The sequence below is a fragment of the Zonotrichia albicollis genome, chromosome 21 (assembly GCF_047830755.1).
Source record: "Zonotrichia albicollis isolate bZonAlb1 chromosome 21, bZonAlb1.hap1, whole genome shotgun sequence".
In the NCBI taxonomy this organism is placed as follows: Eukaryota; Metazoa; Chordata; class Aves; order Passeriformes; family Passerellidae; genus Zonotrichia; species Zonotrichia albicollis.
The window spans coordinates 6,316,971-6,335,214 of record NC_133839.1 but is presented as its reverse complement, the minus strand read 5'-3'; the positions used below and the strand labels follow the sequence as shown (position 1 = coordinate 6,335,214).

The window sequence follows — 18,244 nt, the reverse complement described above, 5'->3', positions numbered from 1 at the left end:
TCCCAGAAGGCTCACAAAAACCCCAAGGCAGCTGGGAGGCAGCAGTGGCCAGGAGATAAGTGTTGAGAAGAGAATCAGGTCAGCTGGTTCATGCTTTCCATTTCTCCCAGAGACTTCCTGAATAACTGTGGATGTCACTTAATCTTTCTGTTCACGCTGGGAAGTTCAAATCGTCAGCATCGGCCCATTCAAGATTTCCTATTAAACCTGATATCATAAACCAGGGATGGAGCCAGAGCCCTCTGAAGGAGCCAAGCAGAACAAAGGTGCTCACGTGTAGCCATTTAATCCCTTCCCTAGATCCCAGCCTGGATGCCTCCATGGCTGAGAGATTCCCTGCTGATCTCAGGGGAGCCCCTTGCTCGTAGCAGTGACCGCCAGACCGAAGCCCTTGCCTGGAAGATTACAAATCCTGGCCAGCCAACAGCTGGAAGGCTTTGAGCCTGCAGCATGCTCTGTGCAGAGAGAGCAGAGAGCAGAGCCCCTGCACCTAACAACAGTTGCTGTGTTTGTTTTGCCCTGGCCAGCGAGTCATGGTTACACCACGGACCCTGCACTTATTCGTCACAGAAGTTTCTGGTGCAACCAGCAGCTTGCAAAAGATCTAGTATGGATTTCTAGTATCTCTCAAAAAAAATCTGCTTGACTGCTGCCCATCTTAGGCAAAGGAGAGGCAGGATGGATGTGGTACTGCTGAGCTGTCTGCACTGCCATGTCAGAACCCAGGACATCTCTCTGGCTGTTCTGGATGGCTCAAACCCCTGCCAGGGGGTTCAGAGACCTTGGTACAGAGCCCAAGGCACCTGTGACTTTGATTTTGACCCATGAAGCAAACTACCACCTTTATATAAAGAATTACAAGTCAAGAGAGTTTAAGTAGAATAATAGTTAGTTGGTCACAGGGCGAAAAGTAAATTTTTGGGGTTTTAAAATGGGGGCTTGGGGTCACAAGATGGAGGAATTTGGGTGTGCCCTGTCCTTCTTCTTTCTTCTTCCTAGCCTCCATCTTCTGAGTGATGTTAACACTTTTAGGTTAGTTTAAATTAGAAGCTCACTGTCTAACATCGGTGATAGGTATTGGGAAGTTATTGTAAATAATGTACATGTAGCTTTTAGTATAAAAGACAACACTGCATCTGAGGGCAGTCAGTGTGCCTCTGCCTGACCTGCTGGACGGACCTCAGCAGGCCAGAGAAAGAATGTTATAAATAAAAAATAATAAACAAGAAGAATCCTGACTCCTTCTTCGACTGCCAAGCTGAAAAAAGAGCCTTGTACATATCTCAAAGTCACTCTGACCAGCAGAAATCCCGAAACTGCCAAGGTGTCTGCACGGCTGTTACAGTGAGAACATCAGTGAGTGGTGGGCGTGGGGCTCCAGGCAAGGGGGACAAGGGGAAAGCAATGGATTTGTCCATGTGTGGGTGAGTGGACATTTTGCAAGAAGCCCGTGAGTGCAATGATGTCCAGAGGTCAGAGGATACTCAGGCTAACATGAAGGACAAGGTGCAAAGGCAATGAGATACAACAGAGCTACAACATGCCTGAGCTCTCTGCTGATTCCTGGAGCAAAAAACTTCATCCGACTTCCTAAAGGAGGCATACAGAATTGATTGGAAGAAGGTTGATGGGGTAAAGTCTTTCCTTTCTGTCCTTTCCTCTGCTCATTTCACTATTTTTCCCACTTGCTCTTGCTTTTTACTAGAGTCAGCACAGCCCCTCTTGTTCTCCTACACAGCTCTCACAGTTGGCTTCAGCCCCACTTGCAAACACCTCTTGCTCCTGGCCGAGCTCTCACATCTACCTGGTGCCTCCTTGCTCCTCAAACACATCTTCCCCAGTCTGTTGCACCACCAAGAACAAAAAGTTTTCTACAAAAACCACACTTGCATTACACAAACCAGGATGGGACAGGGGTTGGAGAGAGGCACAGCAAGAAGAGGAGATAGATGTGATAGAAGTGACAGAAGATGTGATAGAACTGGTGGGAGTGCAAAGCAGGAGATGGAACAGAGCCAGTACAGACACCTGGGACACTGCAGTCATGCTTGGGAATTAAAAAGTGAATCTAGGGAAGCAATTGGCCAGAGGCAGGACAGGAGGGAAGATGCTGTAGAAGAAAATCTGAGAAATGTAAGATCCAAGGGAGCATGGGAAAAGAGCAATAACGCCTGTGAACTGAGCAGAGCATGGAAGAAAGGAAGAAAGCAATATCTCTATCTTTGGTTTTCTTCCTGCTTGAGAAGACAGACATGGAAAGGTTTGTTTGAAGATATGAAAGGACCCAGCCAAAAGCCAAATGTCTTAGTGTTTCCATTTTCATTCAACAAGGTCTGCATAATAGACGAGGAAAAACTTTACCGGCCTACCCATCTTGCCCCTCTTCCCAGGAACTCCAGGGATCCCCTGCAATGAAAAAACACAGAGAGAGAGAGAAAAAAAAAAGGAGTTCTGGTTGAGAAATCAAACAGCCAACCAACAATACACAGCAAAATGAGAAGAGAAAGGAGAATGCAAAACAGGCTAATGACTGTGGCATTGTTTGGGAATCAAAATGTCAGCTACTTGCAGTGGGCTGCGAGAGCAGAAGACAATTAACCTTCACCCATTAACTGCGGCCTGCCGAGGCCACGCGCAGGCAGCATCCCCGGGCTGGGGCTGGGCTGAGCAGGAGCAGTCATTAAGCTACTGGTCTGGAACCAAATGAGGGCCACTGCTGAGGCACTCGCTGCACAACTCGTGTTTATGTTTCTTATTTAGTTCTACAAGCATTAAATCAGCGTGGCCAGAGCGCGGGGCAGGCCCCTCCCAGGCAGGCACACTCCCACATGGTCCCAGGGCCTCTCTGCTTTCTGGAGATTGCATTTGAGGGAGGAAAGGCTGGAATCAAACACTGTTCATCTTCCAGGAATCTTTTTAGGGGCTCTTCTAGTGGGGAGAAGAGATCAGGCAGGTGGGAGGGTGTGGAGATGGAGAGTGGAAAAGCAAGGGATGACCTGTAAACCTCTGGAAATTTGGGCTGGGGGAAGGCACGATGGAAAGAAGGGAGGGCACAGCCACAGCTGCCCACTCACAGCCCCAGGCTTGACTGCCCCACTCAGTGTAACTGGAAATAAAGCCATTTTCAGAAAGCTCAGCACTGTCCCTTCCAAGAGCCAGGAGCTTTCCAAACAAAGTGCTGAGGCAGCATGGCTGGGAGGTGATTCCTGTGGGAGCAGGGAATCTCTAAGGACATTCTCCTCACCCTGCCCCACCTCACTAAGATGAACTGGCAGGGAGGAGAGGGAAGGCAGGTTTTTAAGTGAAGGAGAATATAGAAGAACTCCTCTGTAGTTAACACAAGGTCTGATGGCCCTGCCTGAAGACTGAACAGCTGAACATCAGCATTATACAGAGACACAGGTTGTCATTCAAGGGTAGGAAGAGATTAAAGATGGGGTAGGTAAGCATTAGGCATGCTTGCCTCCTTCCTCAGGGAGCAGGGATAGAGAAGGTTACATCAGGCTCTGAAGAACTGCATTCAACCAACACACCAAAGTTTGCTTCACAAAATACTCACTCGTTCTCCATCAGCTCCTGGTAGCCCAAATAATCCTGGGAGACCAATATAGCCCTAAAGAAAAGAGGAAACAAGCAGTCAAACACATTTCTCCATTAGCATGCAGTCAGTCTGTGCTTCCTGAAGAGCAGAGCAGCCTCCAGCGCTGGTCAGTGGCAGCCGTGATGAAATAAACCTTGAGGCAAGTGTATATGCCCATGGACTGCATGGTGCTGGCTTCCACGATGTAGTCCAAGGGCACATACCCTCACACCAGGGATCAGGAGGACTCCAGGCAGCAAGAGGACAGCCAGAAGAAACCTTACCTGGGCTGGCTCTAAGTGTACCTGAGGGAAATGGAGCTTGGTTCGAGGTTAGCAAAAGTAATCCACAGACCTACACCTCCTTTTGTCTCTTTCTTTGCTTTTGGCACTCATTTCCAGCTGTCCTCTTGTACAAGCCCTTTCTGTCTGTCTTGTGTCACCTGGTGGTCACACAGTGCAGGCCATTCTGAGGCAAATCCCCCTTTTTCTGGCACCAGGGCTCCCACCACCCTGCAGTGAGTCCTGGCTCTACTCAAAGCCTGTCCCTGCATCACCAAGACCTTGTGCAAACCTTCACCTCCCCAAGCACTGAAGGCCCTGCATGGGCTGGGAGAGGCTGAACCTGACATTCCAAGCTTGGGGGGTTGATGTGAGGCTCAACTTGCACACCCACACCATTGGAGAACCACCTTTGCACCAGCACATTTCACATAAAACCTGCTGCTTCCCCACTCCTCAGAAACCTTGTGTTTCCAGGTTTCTCTGTGGCCTTGGGGCCCTGCTGAGACAAGACACGCTGCATAAAACACAGTGTTTCCCTTGCCTTGCCACAATGGCAGCCTTGTGTTTAATCCCTTTGCTCAGCAGCCTGGACAAAGTCACCTTGTGTGCTGGGCCTCTGCAAAGGCCCCTCTGGTGCCAAGCATGCCAAATCCAGAGGAAGTGAATTTCAGCAGGGAGCCCCCTCTGTGGCACCTCACTATTACAGGAGCCAAGTGCTAACACTGCTTTTCTCTCATCTTTCTTTCTCCATCATTGCTAAATCTCTATCTGCCAACCCCACCAAACCTTTTCACCAGCCCATCACTCCCTGTGGGTTGTGTTTCCTTTAGGGACAACACCTAGCTGGGAAATAGTGCTACATTAAAATGATCCTGCCTGCCTTTGCCTCCTGAATCCTAAAACAATCCACATAACTCCAGAACTTTTCCTGGAGAAGGAAAAAGTAGAGGTGGAGGATGAAGAAGAGTCCAGAGCTGGCTCCCTTAAACAACAAAATGCACACTTCTTACCTTAGCACTCAATTCGGATTTACTGTGGTAGAACTAACAAAGGGCTTTCCTTGGTTATTTATAAATATTTCAGTCCTCACCACTCAGGGGTACAAAATAGAGAATAACTTCCAGATTTTACATTCTGCACATCTACCACCTGATAATTACACAAGGTCCTGGTTAGGGCAGTGAAGAGATGCTCCAGGGAAAAACTTCAGCCCTTGCAGAAGTGGGGTGAGCAGGCTGTACTCTCAGATTTTCCTCTTCTGCAGGGACTGAATGTGCCCTCTCCCTTCCCAGCTCAGGAATACTGCTAGCTACAGGGTCAGCATTTGTTTATTCCTTGCAGTTTTTCTAGTGATGAAAGCCAGCTGCTTGAATTTACTGCATATAGAGAAAGTATCACGTGCTAGAGAAATGGGGATTTATTGGCTTAGGATCTCATTGTGAATTTATAATTGCAGGAAAAGAACAAAATGTGATTAACAAGAGCCTTAAGTAGTAATAAAAAAAGAACCCTTTGCAGTGAGAATAAAACCCCAGCAATTATTTCTGGGGAGCAAAACCAGACAGGACGGAGATATTGTTTGTATTTGCACATGGCTTCAAGATGCTGGCTTGCTGTTGTTCATAATGATATAAACCACTCCCAAACCAGGCCTGTGCCCAAATGAGCCCCTACTCAGTGTGGTTCAAGTCTGCTGAACCACACTGATTGAAACTAAAGAGGCCTTTGGGATATGGGGCTTGCAGGCTTTGATAGGAAATTGTAAGCCATTCTTTCCTCCCCTGCAATGTGAGCTCTGAAGGGGCTGACTTTGTCATCAGCACTATTGGGGGACTTTGATCAAGGTACATTCCATGTTTAATTAAAAAAAAAAACCTTAACAGTTCAAATCCCCCAAACCCAACAAATTAAAGCAACCAGCTTCAGAATTGCAAAATCAAGCCTAAAGTTTCTTGAGAAGTCTGTGATAAAAACAAGCAGAGAAAAGGCAAATGAAAGGTTGCTTACCCGAGTGCCTTTTGGGCCAGATTCCCCTATGGGGCCAGGTAAACCCTAGAACAGAAGGGAAAAAAACAAAGACAAATGTGGACAAGCTTTAACTTACAATAACAAGCAGTGCCAACCCCCCAAGCACCATCCCTGCATGGTTCTGCTTTAAGTGCTGCATGGTTCTGCTTTAAGGTTTTGCTTTAAGCATCCAAGGAATATCAACAAAGAAGAAAAAAAGACCAAATAATACAAATAACAGATCTGCCATTGTTGGGGAGCTGGGATTGAGCAGAACCTGAGACTGCTGCACACAGTGAGCCTTCCCTGGGGCTGAATTTGAGATTTCTGAGGATAAAGGCCACAAGGGCTGATGCAGTGGGGTGCCCAGAGGTTGTGTTACACATGGGATGAGAGGCACAGTGATGCTCTGTGCCCAACAGCTCTCCACTCATCTTTCTGCCTGAGCAAACACATGCATAGCAAAAGTATTCCAATACCTGCTTAGGGAACATTGGTGCAATGAGAAATTCCTACAGCTCAGAGAGTCACTTAGCAATGCAGGTACTGTGGTACCTCTAACCCTTTGCAGCATCAGCTATGGAAAGAATTGAAAATTAATTCCCCATTCTAATTCTATGCCTAATGCTGCTCACTCAAAATACTGCAAAGAAGAAAAGTGCAAAAATGCAGAATAAATTTTCATGTTTATTGCCTTCTAGCAAGTTTCCAGATCAAGTTTTTTTCAAGTTCCAAATTTTGATGGCATTTTTCTGGGGAAAGAAAAAAAAATGGCTAAGTCCATATTTTCTTCAGCTGGCAGCAGTGCAAGGCTCAGCCTGGGATGTGAAAGTTGGGTTGTGCTCTTTCCTGGCTCCTGCATTCATTGCCAAAGATTTCAGGCATCAGGGTGAAGTTACAATCCTGCCTGTGATGCACAAACCAAACCCGAGCCAAGCACTCTCTCCCATGACTGCAGAGCCAGCACAGCTGACAGGAGTAACAAGTAGTAAAATCTCTGTAAAGTAAACACCCCTGATGCAGGATACACACAGCATTCAGATAGGCTGAAAAAAGCTGCCTTAAAAAAATAAAAAAGTCACTTTCCTGACCCAAACCACGTTTTTAAGAAGGCAGATTTGTTCTTTGAATGTCAAGGCACAGATTTCATCCTGCTTATCTGATGGGCTGAATTGCTGAACAGCATTCATTAACCTTGTATGTCCAAAATCTCTTGGACATCTTCTTATTAGCCATCTAACACACATTCACACCTAGGAGACTCTCTGGCATGCTCAGCTCTAAGGGCCTTTCAGAGTATGAATGGAGCATTTAGTCAGGTGCATAAAGCTCCCATCCAGCTCTGCCATCTGCACTCTCCAGTGGGCCAAGCAAGGTATCAGTTTAATTTTCAATTTAAAATGGGTCATGCTTTATTGACAGTCTGAGGCAGAGAGATGCAGACTTGTTCTGCAGGTCTAGCTCACATTTAATCCAATAACCTACACATATGCATAAAAAATTCACATCCAAACTTATGATAAGTCTGAAAGACTCAGGACAGAGCATTTGGGGTCATTGACATCTGCCTGGTCTCTTGGCTTACAGATAAATGTGGCTGAATCCAACATTAACTGTGTCCATTTTAGAAAACCCTGGCAATCTCACTTCACCACAAAATGTTATAGGGCTGGATGTTCTGCCTTCCAAGAGGTTCCACTTTTTAGGATCTAGCAAATTCTCCTGTTTCCTTTATACTACTCAGCATCTTACAATAAAGTGGCCAATCTTGATCCATTACCCCACGCACACTCCTCCATTTCTAAAGTTGTCTTTGTGTAATTTTTTTCAGCATGAGAACAATGACTTGATTGTCTTCCATTATCTTTTTTTGCAGCTGCAAATATGATTTATATATATATATATTTACAGTTCATGCATAACACTGTGTGCGTATACGTAGGTTTACGCCAGTGCATTTTACCAGAGAGAGTTCATCTAAATCTCCTCCTCCAATTAAATTGAATTAAATACACCTTTTTCCATCTTAGATTTCTAACTTGTCCAACAATAGATGCAAAATATGCCTAGAAAAGAAGGGTTAGCAGCTTGCACATGTCTTTCTGTGCTCTGCTGTTCTGTTTTTTCCCTGTAGTTTTACTGAAGAAAAAGCTGCCATAATTTGGTGTAGAAACTCAGGTTTTATCTATCACAGACACAAAATACTTTCTAACAACATTTCAGAGTTGAAAGACTGTGTTATTGCTACAACACCTTGAGGAGGGAAGAAGGAAAATATTCAGAGATCAAATATTCAAATATACCAACATTTCCTAGAGGACTGCACTGTCCTTAGTGGGGCATATCTTTATCTACCTGCACACCCAAATCCCTACTCTGTGCACAGCACGATGAGATTTACTGCACCTGCCTGCCAGGATAACCTTTGGCACCTGGACTTCCAGCTGGTCCTCGTTCACCCTTTGGAGAGAAAAAAAGAAAAGGCACAAAAAGTCAGGTGAATGTTCCACTTGGGAAGGGGTTTTAGCTGAGTCATTGAGGAGTGGATTAATCTGATGCACGTTTATTGAGAGGAAAACAATATTAAGGGTAGATAATGATGTTAATTAATGAGGGGGAAAACACAGGGAAGCCAAATCTACAGGATCCATGCACTGAGCAAGTGCTGCTGTTTCTCCTCCCTCCATTTGGAGGAAAGCAGCCGAGAATCTGGAACAAGGACACGAAGAGAAGGTGTAAGGCTGCATCTATATCTGGCATATGGAACCGTTTTGCTGGTGGGAAAGCACTGCCAAAATTCTTCAAAACTAAATGGATTCATGTATAATATCCTTTAACATCATTGCTAACAGGGCCTGCTATTCATTGGCGTTTTTTTTTTTTTTTAACTGCATTGCAAACATCAAACTTAACCAAATAGAGAGGGGGGAGAAAAGAGGAGGGGGAGAAGAAAAGGGGAGGAGGGGAACGGGCTTTGGGAAGGGAATCACATATACTCAGCACAGTGTGATTAGTAAGGTCCAGGTGAAATTAATGTAAAAAGACAAATAAAGGGGTAGGTTGGTGAGTTGGCTTTTCTTCCCTCAAGTAAACTTAGTGTGGTTGAGCAGTAAAAATTAGAAATTAGATGTAGAAACTCCAATGCAGCCTCCTACCACGATGCCATGGATGCTGGGTCTGTGTGTGTGCCCAGATCCTGGTGTGTGCCCTGGGAGCAGCTGCCTGTCCACACTGAGCAGGCTGCACCAGAGCCAAAGCAGCATCACAGCCAGAAAATCCATCCCTCCTCAAAGCTCCCCTGTTGGGAAGTGGGAAAACTCACCTGGTCTCCAGGGTGACCTGGTGGTCCAGGGTAGCCCTTATATCCCTGTCAAAAGAGGATGGAAGAGATAAATACTAAGAAACAAAAATGTAGTACAATAATCTGGGTTTGGTTTCTATTTCTTTTTGCAGGTGGGACTAAAGTTCTGAGAAGAAGCAGGATTTTAGAGAGTATTACACAATCCTGAAAACTTTTATCAGGCTGCCTTGTGTTTGCACCACCCGAACCTGCTGATGTGCCCTGCTGTGGTCTGGTACATACTCCAGAAGGAATTGCTTTTGGAGTGGTCTCCATGCTCAATCTATTTGTAATCTACACCTTGAGCAAGGCTGCCCTTAATCCTCAGGAAACCACAGAATGAAATGTTGGCTTTGGGCACATTGGGGACTACAGTTACATGAGCCACTTGTGTTTCAGAGCTTACTTTTGCTTTAGAGTTTGAAATGCCACAGGAATCACCAAAACAACCATTTACTGTCACAGGAGACTCCAATTTTTCTACCTTGAACTTGTCCAGGTTCCAGCTTTTCTAATCTAATTATTACAAGATCCAGAGTGCTCCATTAAGAAGCTACTAAAATTGGTGAGCAAGCTGCCTCTCAACCTGCTCTCTCTGCTGAATTAATTAGAATGAGTTTCTTAATCCACCTTGCTTACTGGCAAGTGTTTCAGGCTTCAAATCATTCTCACAGTTCTTTCATAATCCTGCTACAGTTTGTCAATATTTCATTTTTGGGGGGATGCAGACGCTGGAGCAGGACAAGGGCAGCCTGTTTGACTACAGACTGAGCACTGTGTGTCTTTTAGGGGAGTTAGCTTTCTCCTAGATTTACCTAGCGCTCCCTTCAAACACTGTGAATTTTTTTGTGATGGACAGTTCAGATTTTTTCCCTCTTCAGCTGTTTAAAACAAGCTTCCATCAAGGGAAGCAGATCAGGAGGTTGAACTCAGCTACAGAGATGACTGTTTAGCTGGGCTAGCAGCAAGATTAAATTTTAAAAAAAGAGCAGAAAATTTAACTTGAAACAAATGGGAGAGAGAAAAAATAAACATGGAACAATCCTTGAACAAATACTAAAGAAATAACAAATTGCTTTCAAGGGTGGGTTACAACTACTTGTCCCTCAGTCCCTGCCACTCACCCTGTCCTGCCAGGGCTCAGCACACCTCATCTGTCTGTGGAGCCCACAGGGAGTGTCCCTGCTCTGGAAGCCATCACCAGTCACAGGGGTGACCAAGCACTTGGCCTTTGGCTCCACTCTCCACACAAACCCAGCACTGTTTCTGCTCCCAGGTCCACACCTCTGCTTAACAGCTTTTTTATTCTTCCCACGGGCCATTCCAGACCTGCAGCCTGAGCCTTTGCTGGCAGGGTGAGCAATGCTCCCAGCCATGCTGGCCACTGCCCTCTCCCCTCTGCATTCCTCCTGCTTTGTTATTCCAGACAGTCTGGCCTGCAGTGATGCCGATCCCCTTCTCACCAGGTCTCTCCTGCTTGGCTTTGCTGAAATGCCATGGCTCTGGACAGAGCTGCACCTTCTGCCCTGAAAAACCCTTGGTGGAACCACCTCGAGGGTCCTTTCTCCAATTTCAGTCAGAGATTCCTCACTGGAAGTTCTTGGAGCAGGATCAGCCCACAGGATTCCCTGCCTCTCCCCAGGAATCTGCCCCATGAAATCCTCTGCTGCTCATCCTCTCCCTGGCTCCCTGACAGAGGCTCACAGAGAGGAGGGAGGATGCTCCACCCTGCTTGGGTGTCTGGCCTGAAGGTGAGAGCTTCCAACAGAAACATCCCTCAGTTCAGCATCCCCAGCCATTCCCTCAAATTTAGATTTCCATGGGGTTTTCTCCTGGGACCTCTGCCCAGTTCTTCCAGTCTGCAGCAGGAGCTGCCTTGTCTGTAGACAGCTGGAGCACCAAGCTTAACAATATCTTACTTTTCCACTGATAAGAAATGTGTGCCTGGCTTGGCTGCTCTGAAAACCATTCTGCTCCAGGCTGGGTTTCTGCAGGATGGGGATTTTGAGCCTGCAATGCCCACCCAAAGCAGGTGGTTGCATGATGGTCCCTTGGGATGCTCAGAGCACATCCTGAACTAAATTCTGCACCAAGTCTGTAGTGGTAAGTGAATGGTAATTAGGTTAAATATGTTATGTTCCTAAATATGAAGGCACTGTTATGTGCTACTTTTGTATTCTATTAAATATCCACCTCACTACATATTCTGGCTTCTGGATGGTTTCAAAGATGTATTTCCTCATAATATACCCCAGTTATTTCTGCCTCAGGTGAATTACAATGAAGGAAAACCAGAAAAAGCTTGTGTATGTTAGAGCTTTGTGTGAAAGTATTTACCTGCTAAAATCCTCTTCAAATAGCACTAAAATGACAGGGCAGAGGGTACGAAAACAACTGCATTTGCTCTTTTATCCAAACACTTTGTGATGATTACAGGGCACTCCACACAAAGGGCTGTGATTTGGAAAGGAAATTGCACTCCAGTGAAGGATTTACTCATCTGTGATGATATTTATAATCCACTCTCTCCTAGCAAAAGGGATCATCCTGCACTTTGGTAGGAAATGTGAAGAATTAAGGGGCCAGGGCATGAGACCTGCATGCAGGATGTTTTGAAGCCCTGACCATTTCCCAGCTCTGTTTTGCTCGCTGACCCCAGTGAAGCTTTGCCTTTCTCACTGCTGTTTTCTCCTCTGGAGCAATGATGCTGCTCTGCTGAGATCTATCTCCAAGGCAGCTGTGGTCTGCAGCCCCAAACCAAAATGCAAAGGCCACAGATACCTGAGAGGCACCAGAGGGGACATCCAAGTCCTGCCACCCTTTCTGGTCTGCAAAATCACCGTTTGCTCTGTGAGGAGAGGATGAGAAACACACCTGTCACAGACATCTTTTATGGAAAATCCTTTCCTTAGGATTTTTCCTCCTGAGAAGCTGACGCACCTCAGGAACAAAATGTAAACATCGATTATCTGCTGCTGTGGAATGCAACAGGTGCATCTGTGATTGGTCCATGTTAGTTGTTTCTAATTAATGGCCAATCACAGTCAGCTGTCTCGGACAGAGAGCCAAGCCACAAACCTTTATCATTCTTTGCTATTCTATTCTTAGCCAGCCTTCTGATTAAATCCTTTCTTCTATTCTTTTAGTATAGTTTTAATGTAATATATATAATAAAATAATAAATCAAGCCTTCTGAAACATGGATTCAGATCCTCGTCTCTTCCCTCATCCAAGAACCCCTGTGAACACCATCACACACATCTGCTGCTCCTAAGGCAGTTTCATGTGCTCGTAGAAGTGTGGAGCTAAAACAACTTCAGTGGTGCTCTGAGATCAGCCTGTCCAATCCCACAAACACAATCCAAGTCTGTCAGCATTCCCAAGGCAGGAACTGAGGATTGAGCCACACTGTCCAAAACCACACGCTGCTGGTTGTGGCTCCAGCCCACGCTGCTGAGACAGTGGTTTCATTTAGTGGGAAATGCATTTTGTTTCTTCTGGTGAAATGTTTTACCCATTTGAAGGTTTCTACATGGCGTTCTCTGATCAAAGCCCTCAGAGCCCTTTTTGCAGCACCTCCATGGAGTGAGAGGAGGGATGTCCATTTCCAAGGCATTGCTGTTTTCCAGTAGCCAAGATGTGTTGCCCACCCTCAGCCAAGCAGCAGTGTATTTTCACCGGGAGAATGCCAGCAGGCAACCCAGATTAAAAAAAAAAAAAAAAAAAAAGAATTTTTCCAAACATTTCTCCAACAGCTGTAAATTTTTTCTTAATGCAAGATGCTAATAAAAGCCAGGTTACACCAAACCCACTGCCAGACTAGTGCTACTGGGAGGTGTTTTTAAGCTGCACCAAAGGAAAAATTTCAACATCCAACTTGCTCATTACTTGAAGAAACAGAAGCATATCCCTGCCTTTACCCTGTCCTGTGGGAGTTCAGATCAGATGTGAAGGCCATGTGCTGGACTTGGGAATGTTTGTTCAATCTCCTATTCCTTCTCTGCTTTTTCCACTATGAGTTCTTGCACTCCTGACATTGCATTTTGCTGATTGTAACCACAAGGTTTTGTTTTATGAGCTGTTATACCAGGAAAATGGTATTCTTTGCACCCTATTAGTTAGAACTTGTTTGTGACAGCAAAAGATCTGTAATTAATCACTCAATTGCTCCTACTCCACACAGCACCCCAAGCATGACCAGCCTTGGAGTAGAAAAATAAACTCAGCCCCTCCTCTTGGCAATTTGGTTCTAGTATGAAGCATACAACAAATAATGGTGGAGAGGGAGGGCTCCTTTCAGCCTCCTCAACACCTTCTGTCTCTCCTTGGGGTCTTTAAAAATACCAGAGGAGGTGTTTGTGTGCAGCTAATTGACCTGAGCAACAGTGTATGGTCAATGGCTCATTGACTGATGAAGTGATGGAAACAAGATGCTAATTTTAACTGTTCAGGTTAGCTGTGGCAATATTGGCTTGCTGGGAAGGGGAGTCATGGCCACTGAGCCCCAAACAGCTCCCTGCAACAGGCCCAGCTTCCAAAAAAAGAAACCAACCTACCAACAGAGCCTGGAGCTGGAAACTCAGCTGAAATGTCCTTGATATAGGAAAGATCTGAGCTCCAGATATGGATGGTTGAGGTACTGCTGTGCAGGCTTGAATGCATGGACAGAAACACACCCTGCTGCCTCAGGAAAACAGGGATGGATCTTGTATTTTATCCCTACATAGCATTTTCTAGGCATGAGTGTGTTGTTTGTGATGTTAATGGTGTTGAAGCATCAATATGGAAGCAAATAAAGCAAAACCTCACCAGTGCTGACAGTCTCCAAGCAAAATAAAGAGGTAAGGCACACAGATATGTTCTTGAAATGTGCTTTACCAGGACAGACAGTTGTGGTTTCCTTGGAATGCCAGCACTGTTCTGAATTTATGCTTTGAGTATTGCTGTTGGTTGGAGAACCCTTTAGATGATGCACTGGCTGCACCAGGCCTAAACTGAGATTGCTGAGGAACACCCAGTGTCAGGGTGCAGAGGGATGAGGAATACAAAGGAGGAACAGTTCTGTGCCCAGAATTTCATTTCATACTCTAACATAGTCTTCAGGCAGCTGCTTCAGCCCATCTCCCCAGGTTATACACCTGCTGAACAGGCATAAAGCTCTTTGGGTGAATACTGGGACTTTTTGAATTAAATCTTTCAGGCAGAGTTATAGAAGAGAATTTTAAAACAAAATTACTGATCTGATTCACTAGAAAAGAGCACTCTTACCTTTCTACCAGGTGGTCCAGGGAACCCAGTTAAACCAGGTAAGCCCACATCTCCCTGTAGGAAACAAACAAGTTCAATCAGTTTGCAGCAACATTTTCCCTATGTCTACTGCAGTTACTACAATTATTTTGCTAACACCAGCCCCCAGCTATTGATATTTCTGGTTCTAATCACAACTCTTCAAAACCTGAGTGGATAAGAAGAGTAGATTTAAACAACATCTCTATTAACTGGCTCATATAAATAATAACCCCAGTTAATTAATGGCAGCTGCTGCTGGAGTCCAGCTCTTTGCAAGCAGAATGAATGTGCTTTTTTTCCCCTCAATGATCTCATTCAGTCACATGCTTCATTCGCCTTTCAATAGGCATTGAAATCGCCAAGGCAAGGAAATTTTAGATTTTAAATGCAATAAGAACAACAGGTACCTGCTGCCAAATCCTGTGATTTGCTCTCACACTCTGCTACTGCACTGGCTCAGCCCATGGCTCCCGTTGGGATGGTGCTGGTGGTGCAATTATTTAACCTGTCTGTCTGACATGGACTGAACCTTTGCAGGCTGCTGGTGGGAGGGTTTGCTCAGTGGCCTGTGCTTCTGAAAAGGGATTGCATCACATCCCAGCTGGCAAACCCAAAGCATCACAGAACGGGTGAGCGCGTTGCTGTGAGACCTCTCCAACACCCAGCCTGGCTGTGTGAGCCCACTTGGCCTCCTCTGACCAGGATCAACAAACCCTGGAGGGCCTTCTTACTGAAACTCAACAGATTTCCAGTATCTAGATTGAAAATTAGGCATCACTCCAAACTCCTGCTGAAAACTCCTTATTTCTATTGCTGCTATCAGCAATAAAGCCTTGTTAACACAAGCTAAAGGTCATCTGGATGTCTCCCTTTTTTACACCAAGCATTGTCTTCAAGAAAACAGTTCCAGACCCCGCAGGTGGATGATTTCCACATGATGCCACTCCAATATACTGTACCAGAAATTTCAGAAGACATCTCACGGTTTTAAGTTAAAAGCACCATTTCAGACTTAGCCTTCTGAATGTTTTCCATCATTGCCTTCCATCCTGCAGTTGTCTGGCCTCACTGTGCTTTATGGGAGTATCTGGTGTCAAATGAAGAGCCCAAGCTCCTCATGGCTGGTGCTTTCTCTGAGCTGTGCATTTATAGCAAGACTTATGGTAAGAGGAAGAGAACCAGGCTTCTGCCCTGGACATGAGTTACCAAGGATTGTGCAGGCATCACTGAAAGAGGTAATTGAGGTAGGTGATGTGGAGCCCTGATTGCCCTACTGCTCATTTCTAGAATTCTGTGAGGGCTTGTTGCCTCAGTAAAAATCACCCAGCTGTGAAACAGCAAAAATGGGAGTTGTAACTTATTGAAAGGAATTAGCAAAACTCTGATCCTCAAAAACCGCTAAGCCCAGAAAGCAGCTTTCCTTACCAGCTGGGAGCTTTGTGCTGGTTTGAGCAGCCCTTGGTGGAAGCCCCTCAGTGAGAAACCTCTACCCTGATGGGGCTGCAGCATGAGGCAAACCCCTGTTCCTCAGCTCCTGGGCAAGAACAGCCTTTCCTTGGCCTCCAAGGTTTTTATTCCTTATCCTGGGATTGCCTCTTGCTGCAGCTACATGCCCAGAGTGTGGCTGTACCTCAGATGTGCTACTTGAAACACTTGGCTGGAACAGCCACGTGCCTGTGGGACTTCAGCTGGGCTGCAGATTGTGGATAAACTGGATAAACTGATGGCCAGGTGGCACCTCAGTGCACTGTGACCATTGAGAGCCACCTCTCTTTAGTCCTGAATCCAAGGTCTAAGCCTTATTTCCCAGTCCTCAGCAGCTGGGGTGCTGGTGGCTGCAGTACAGACCCCCTGTGTGTGTGTGCACAGTTCTGGAAGCCCACCATGGCCTTGGGGTGACATCTCTGTGCACAGTTCTGGAAGCCCACCATGGCCTTGGGGTTACATCTCACCTTCTGCCCATTGCGAGCTTTTCCAGGTGACAGCCCAGGATCACCTTTCTGACCCTGAAATGAAAAACTTACATTAGTGACATAACCCAAGGACCCAGCCCACAGATGTGGTTCTGCTTCCACCAAGCCTCCAAATTAAAAAAACATTTTGTTTTATCCCAGTCTTCCCTGACATCCCAAATGTATTAAAGTGGCCTGGAATAGCTGTTGTGCTGGGGGTGGATTTGGTGAGTGATTGCTTCTGCTAAAGAGTTGAGTTTTAAATAGTAGTTGACAGTATTCAATTGGCTAAAGAAAGGATAACTGGAAGAAAGCAATGTCAGGACTTTTGATACTTATTAGACCAGACAGCTGCAATTCCTTCCTTGTCTACAACTACCATCACAAAAATAATTACCAAGCCTATTACTGGGGCTGAACCATCCTTCTCAACAACTCATAGATGCTGTTGCTTTTTTAACTGTGAGGAACAGATGAGACTGCAGAGAAAGTTGTACTAATTAGACACCCCCAACAGGCAGAGCAATTGTGAGGCTCCCAGGCTGGCAGAAAGCAGCACTTGACCTTAAGTGGCAGTATTCCTTATTTTCCTCCTTAACAACCATGACAAGGGAAATTACAGTTGGAGGCTGTGATCTTCTGACAAACACAGGCTGGAATCTCAGCAGCATTTGATCATCTAATTCCAGCAGATTCCTTTGGAAATCCCACTTTTCAAGAGGTGGAAAGGCAATGTGAGCACCTAACAGGGGGAGATGGAAGGAGGAAAATCTAGAAGAGATTGAGGAGTGCCAGGTTCTTTGGGTAGGAGAGAGTAAAGCTCAGCACACAGAACATCTCTTCTGGCACAGCAGGATGGGTATCCCAGTATCAGTCACTATTTAACACCTATGAATTATAAACAAGCCACAACCCCGTGTGCCCATCAGCACAGGACAGCTGGGACGGTGAACTAATGGCTGTCAAAGGAAGGCTTGGAGGGGAGGCCCAGAAGGAGCAATAATTGTCAGAATTCAGGACATCCCTCTGGCTGTTCTGGATTGCCAGGACCCCTGCCAGAGGGCTCAGAGACCTTGGCACAGAGTCCAAGACCCCTGTGATTTTGATTATGACCCATGGAAAAAAAAAATTACCAACCTTATATGAAGGATTACAAGCCACAAAAGTTTAAGTAGAATGACAGTGAATTTATCACAGGGTGAAAAATAGATTTTTTGGGGTTTTTAGAATGGGGGTTCAGGAGGCAAGATGGAGAGATCTGGGCATGTCCAGCCTTTCTCCTTCTTCTTCTTGGCCTCCATCTTCTGCTGTGATGTTGGCACTTATAGATTGGTTTAGAGTAGAAGCTCACTGTCTAACATAGGTGATAGGTATTGGGAAGTAATTGTAAATATTGTAGTTTTCAGTATAAAAAGATAACACGGCCCTGGGGGCAGGCAGAGTGCCTCTGACTGTCTTGCTGAGCGGACCTCAGCAGGCCAAAGAAAGAATTTTATAGATAAGATACAATAATCAACGTTGAGAGTGAGAATAGAAGAATTCTGACTCCTTCTTCGAGCGCTGGGCTGGGAAAAGAGACTTTCTAACACATCTTGGGGTCACTCTGAGCAGCTAAAGTCCCAAGAAATAGTGATTATTAACTGGCATTTCTCATGAGCAGCACAGAGCTCTGCTCACAGCCTCACTGGGAGTACATTCCACGTGTACTTCCCACCTTTATTGAGTATAACCTCCCCATTCTGCTCCTCCTCCAGCATCCACCACAGGCTGTGAGACTCAGGAGTGAGACTGC

The 18,244-nt window shown here is 45.6% G+C and overlaps 1 protein-coding gene across 2 annotated transcripts in view; it reads right to left on the bottom strand.

Annotated features, from left to right (window-relative positions):
* The window catches only part of COL27A1 (collagen type XXVII alpha 1 chain), a 149,728-nt gene that overhangs the window by 94,700 nt on the left and 36,784 nt on the right, over positions 1-18,244 (bottom strand). For both annotated transcript variants that reach the window (XM_074556062.1, XM_005490550.4), the window contains 7 exons: positions 16,453-16,506; positions 14,480-14,533; positions 9,194-9,238; positions 8,278-8,331; positions 5,872-5,916; positions 3,560-3,613; positions 2,362-2,406 (listed from right to left, as the gene is read on the bottom strand). In XM_074556062.1, the coding sequence (XP_074412163.1) occupies positions 2,362-2,406; positions 3,560-3,613; positions 5,872-5,916; positions 8,278-8,331; positions 9,194-9,238; positions 14,480-14,533; positions 16,453-16,506 (351 nt within the window). The remainder of the gene's footprint in view (positions 1-2,361; positions 2,407-3,559; positions 3,614-5,871; positions 5,917-8,277; positions 8,332-9,193; positions 9,239-14,479; positions 14,534-16,452; positions 16,507-18,244) is intronic.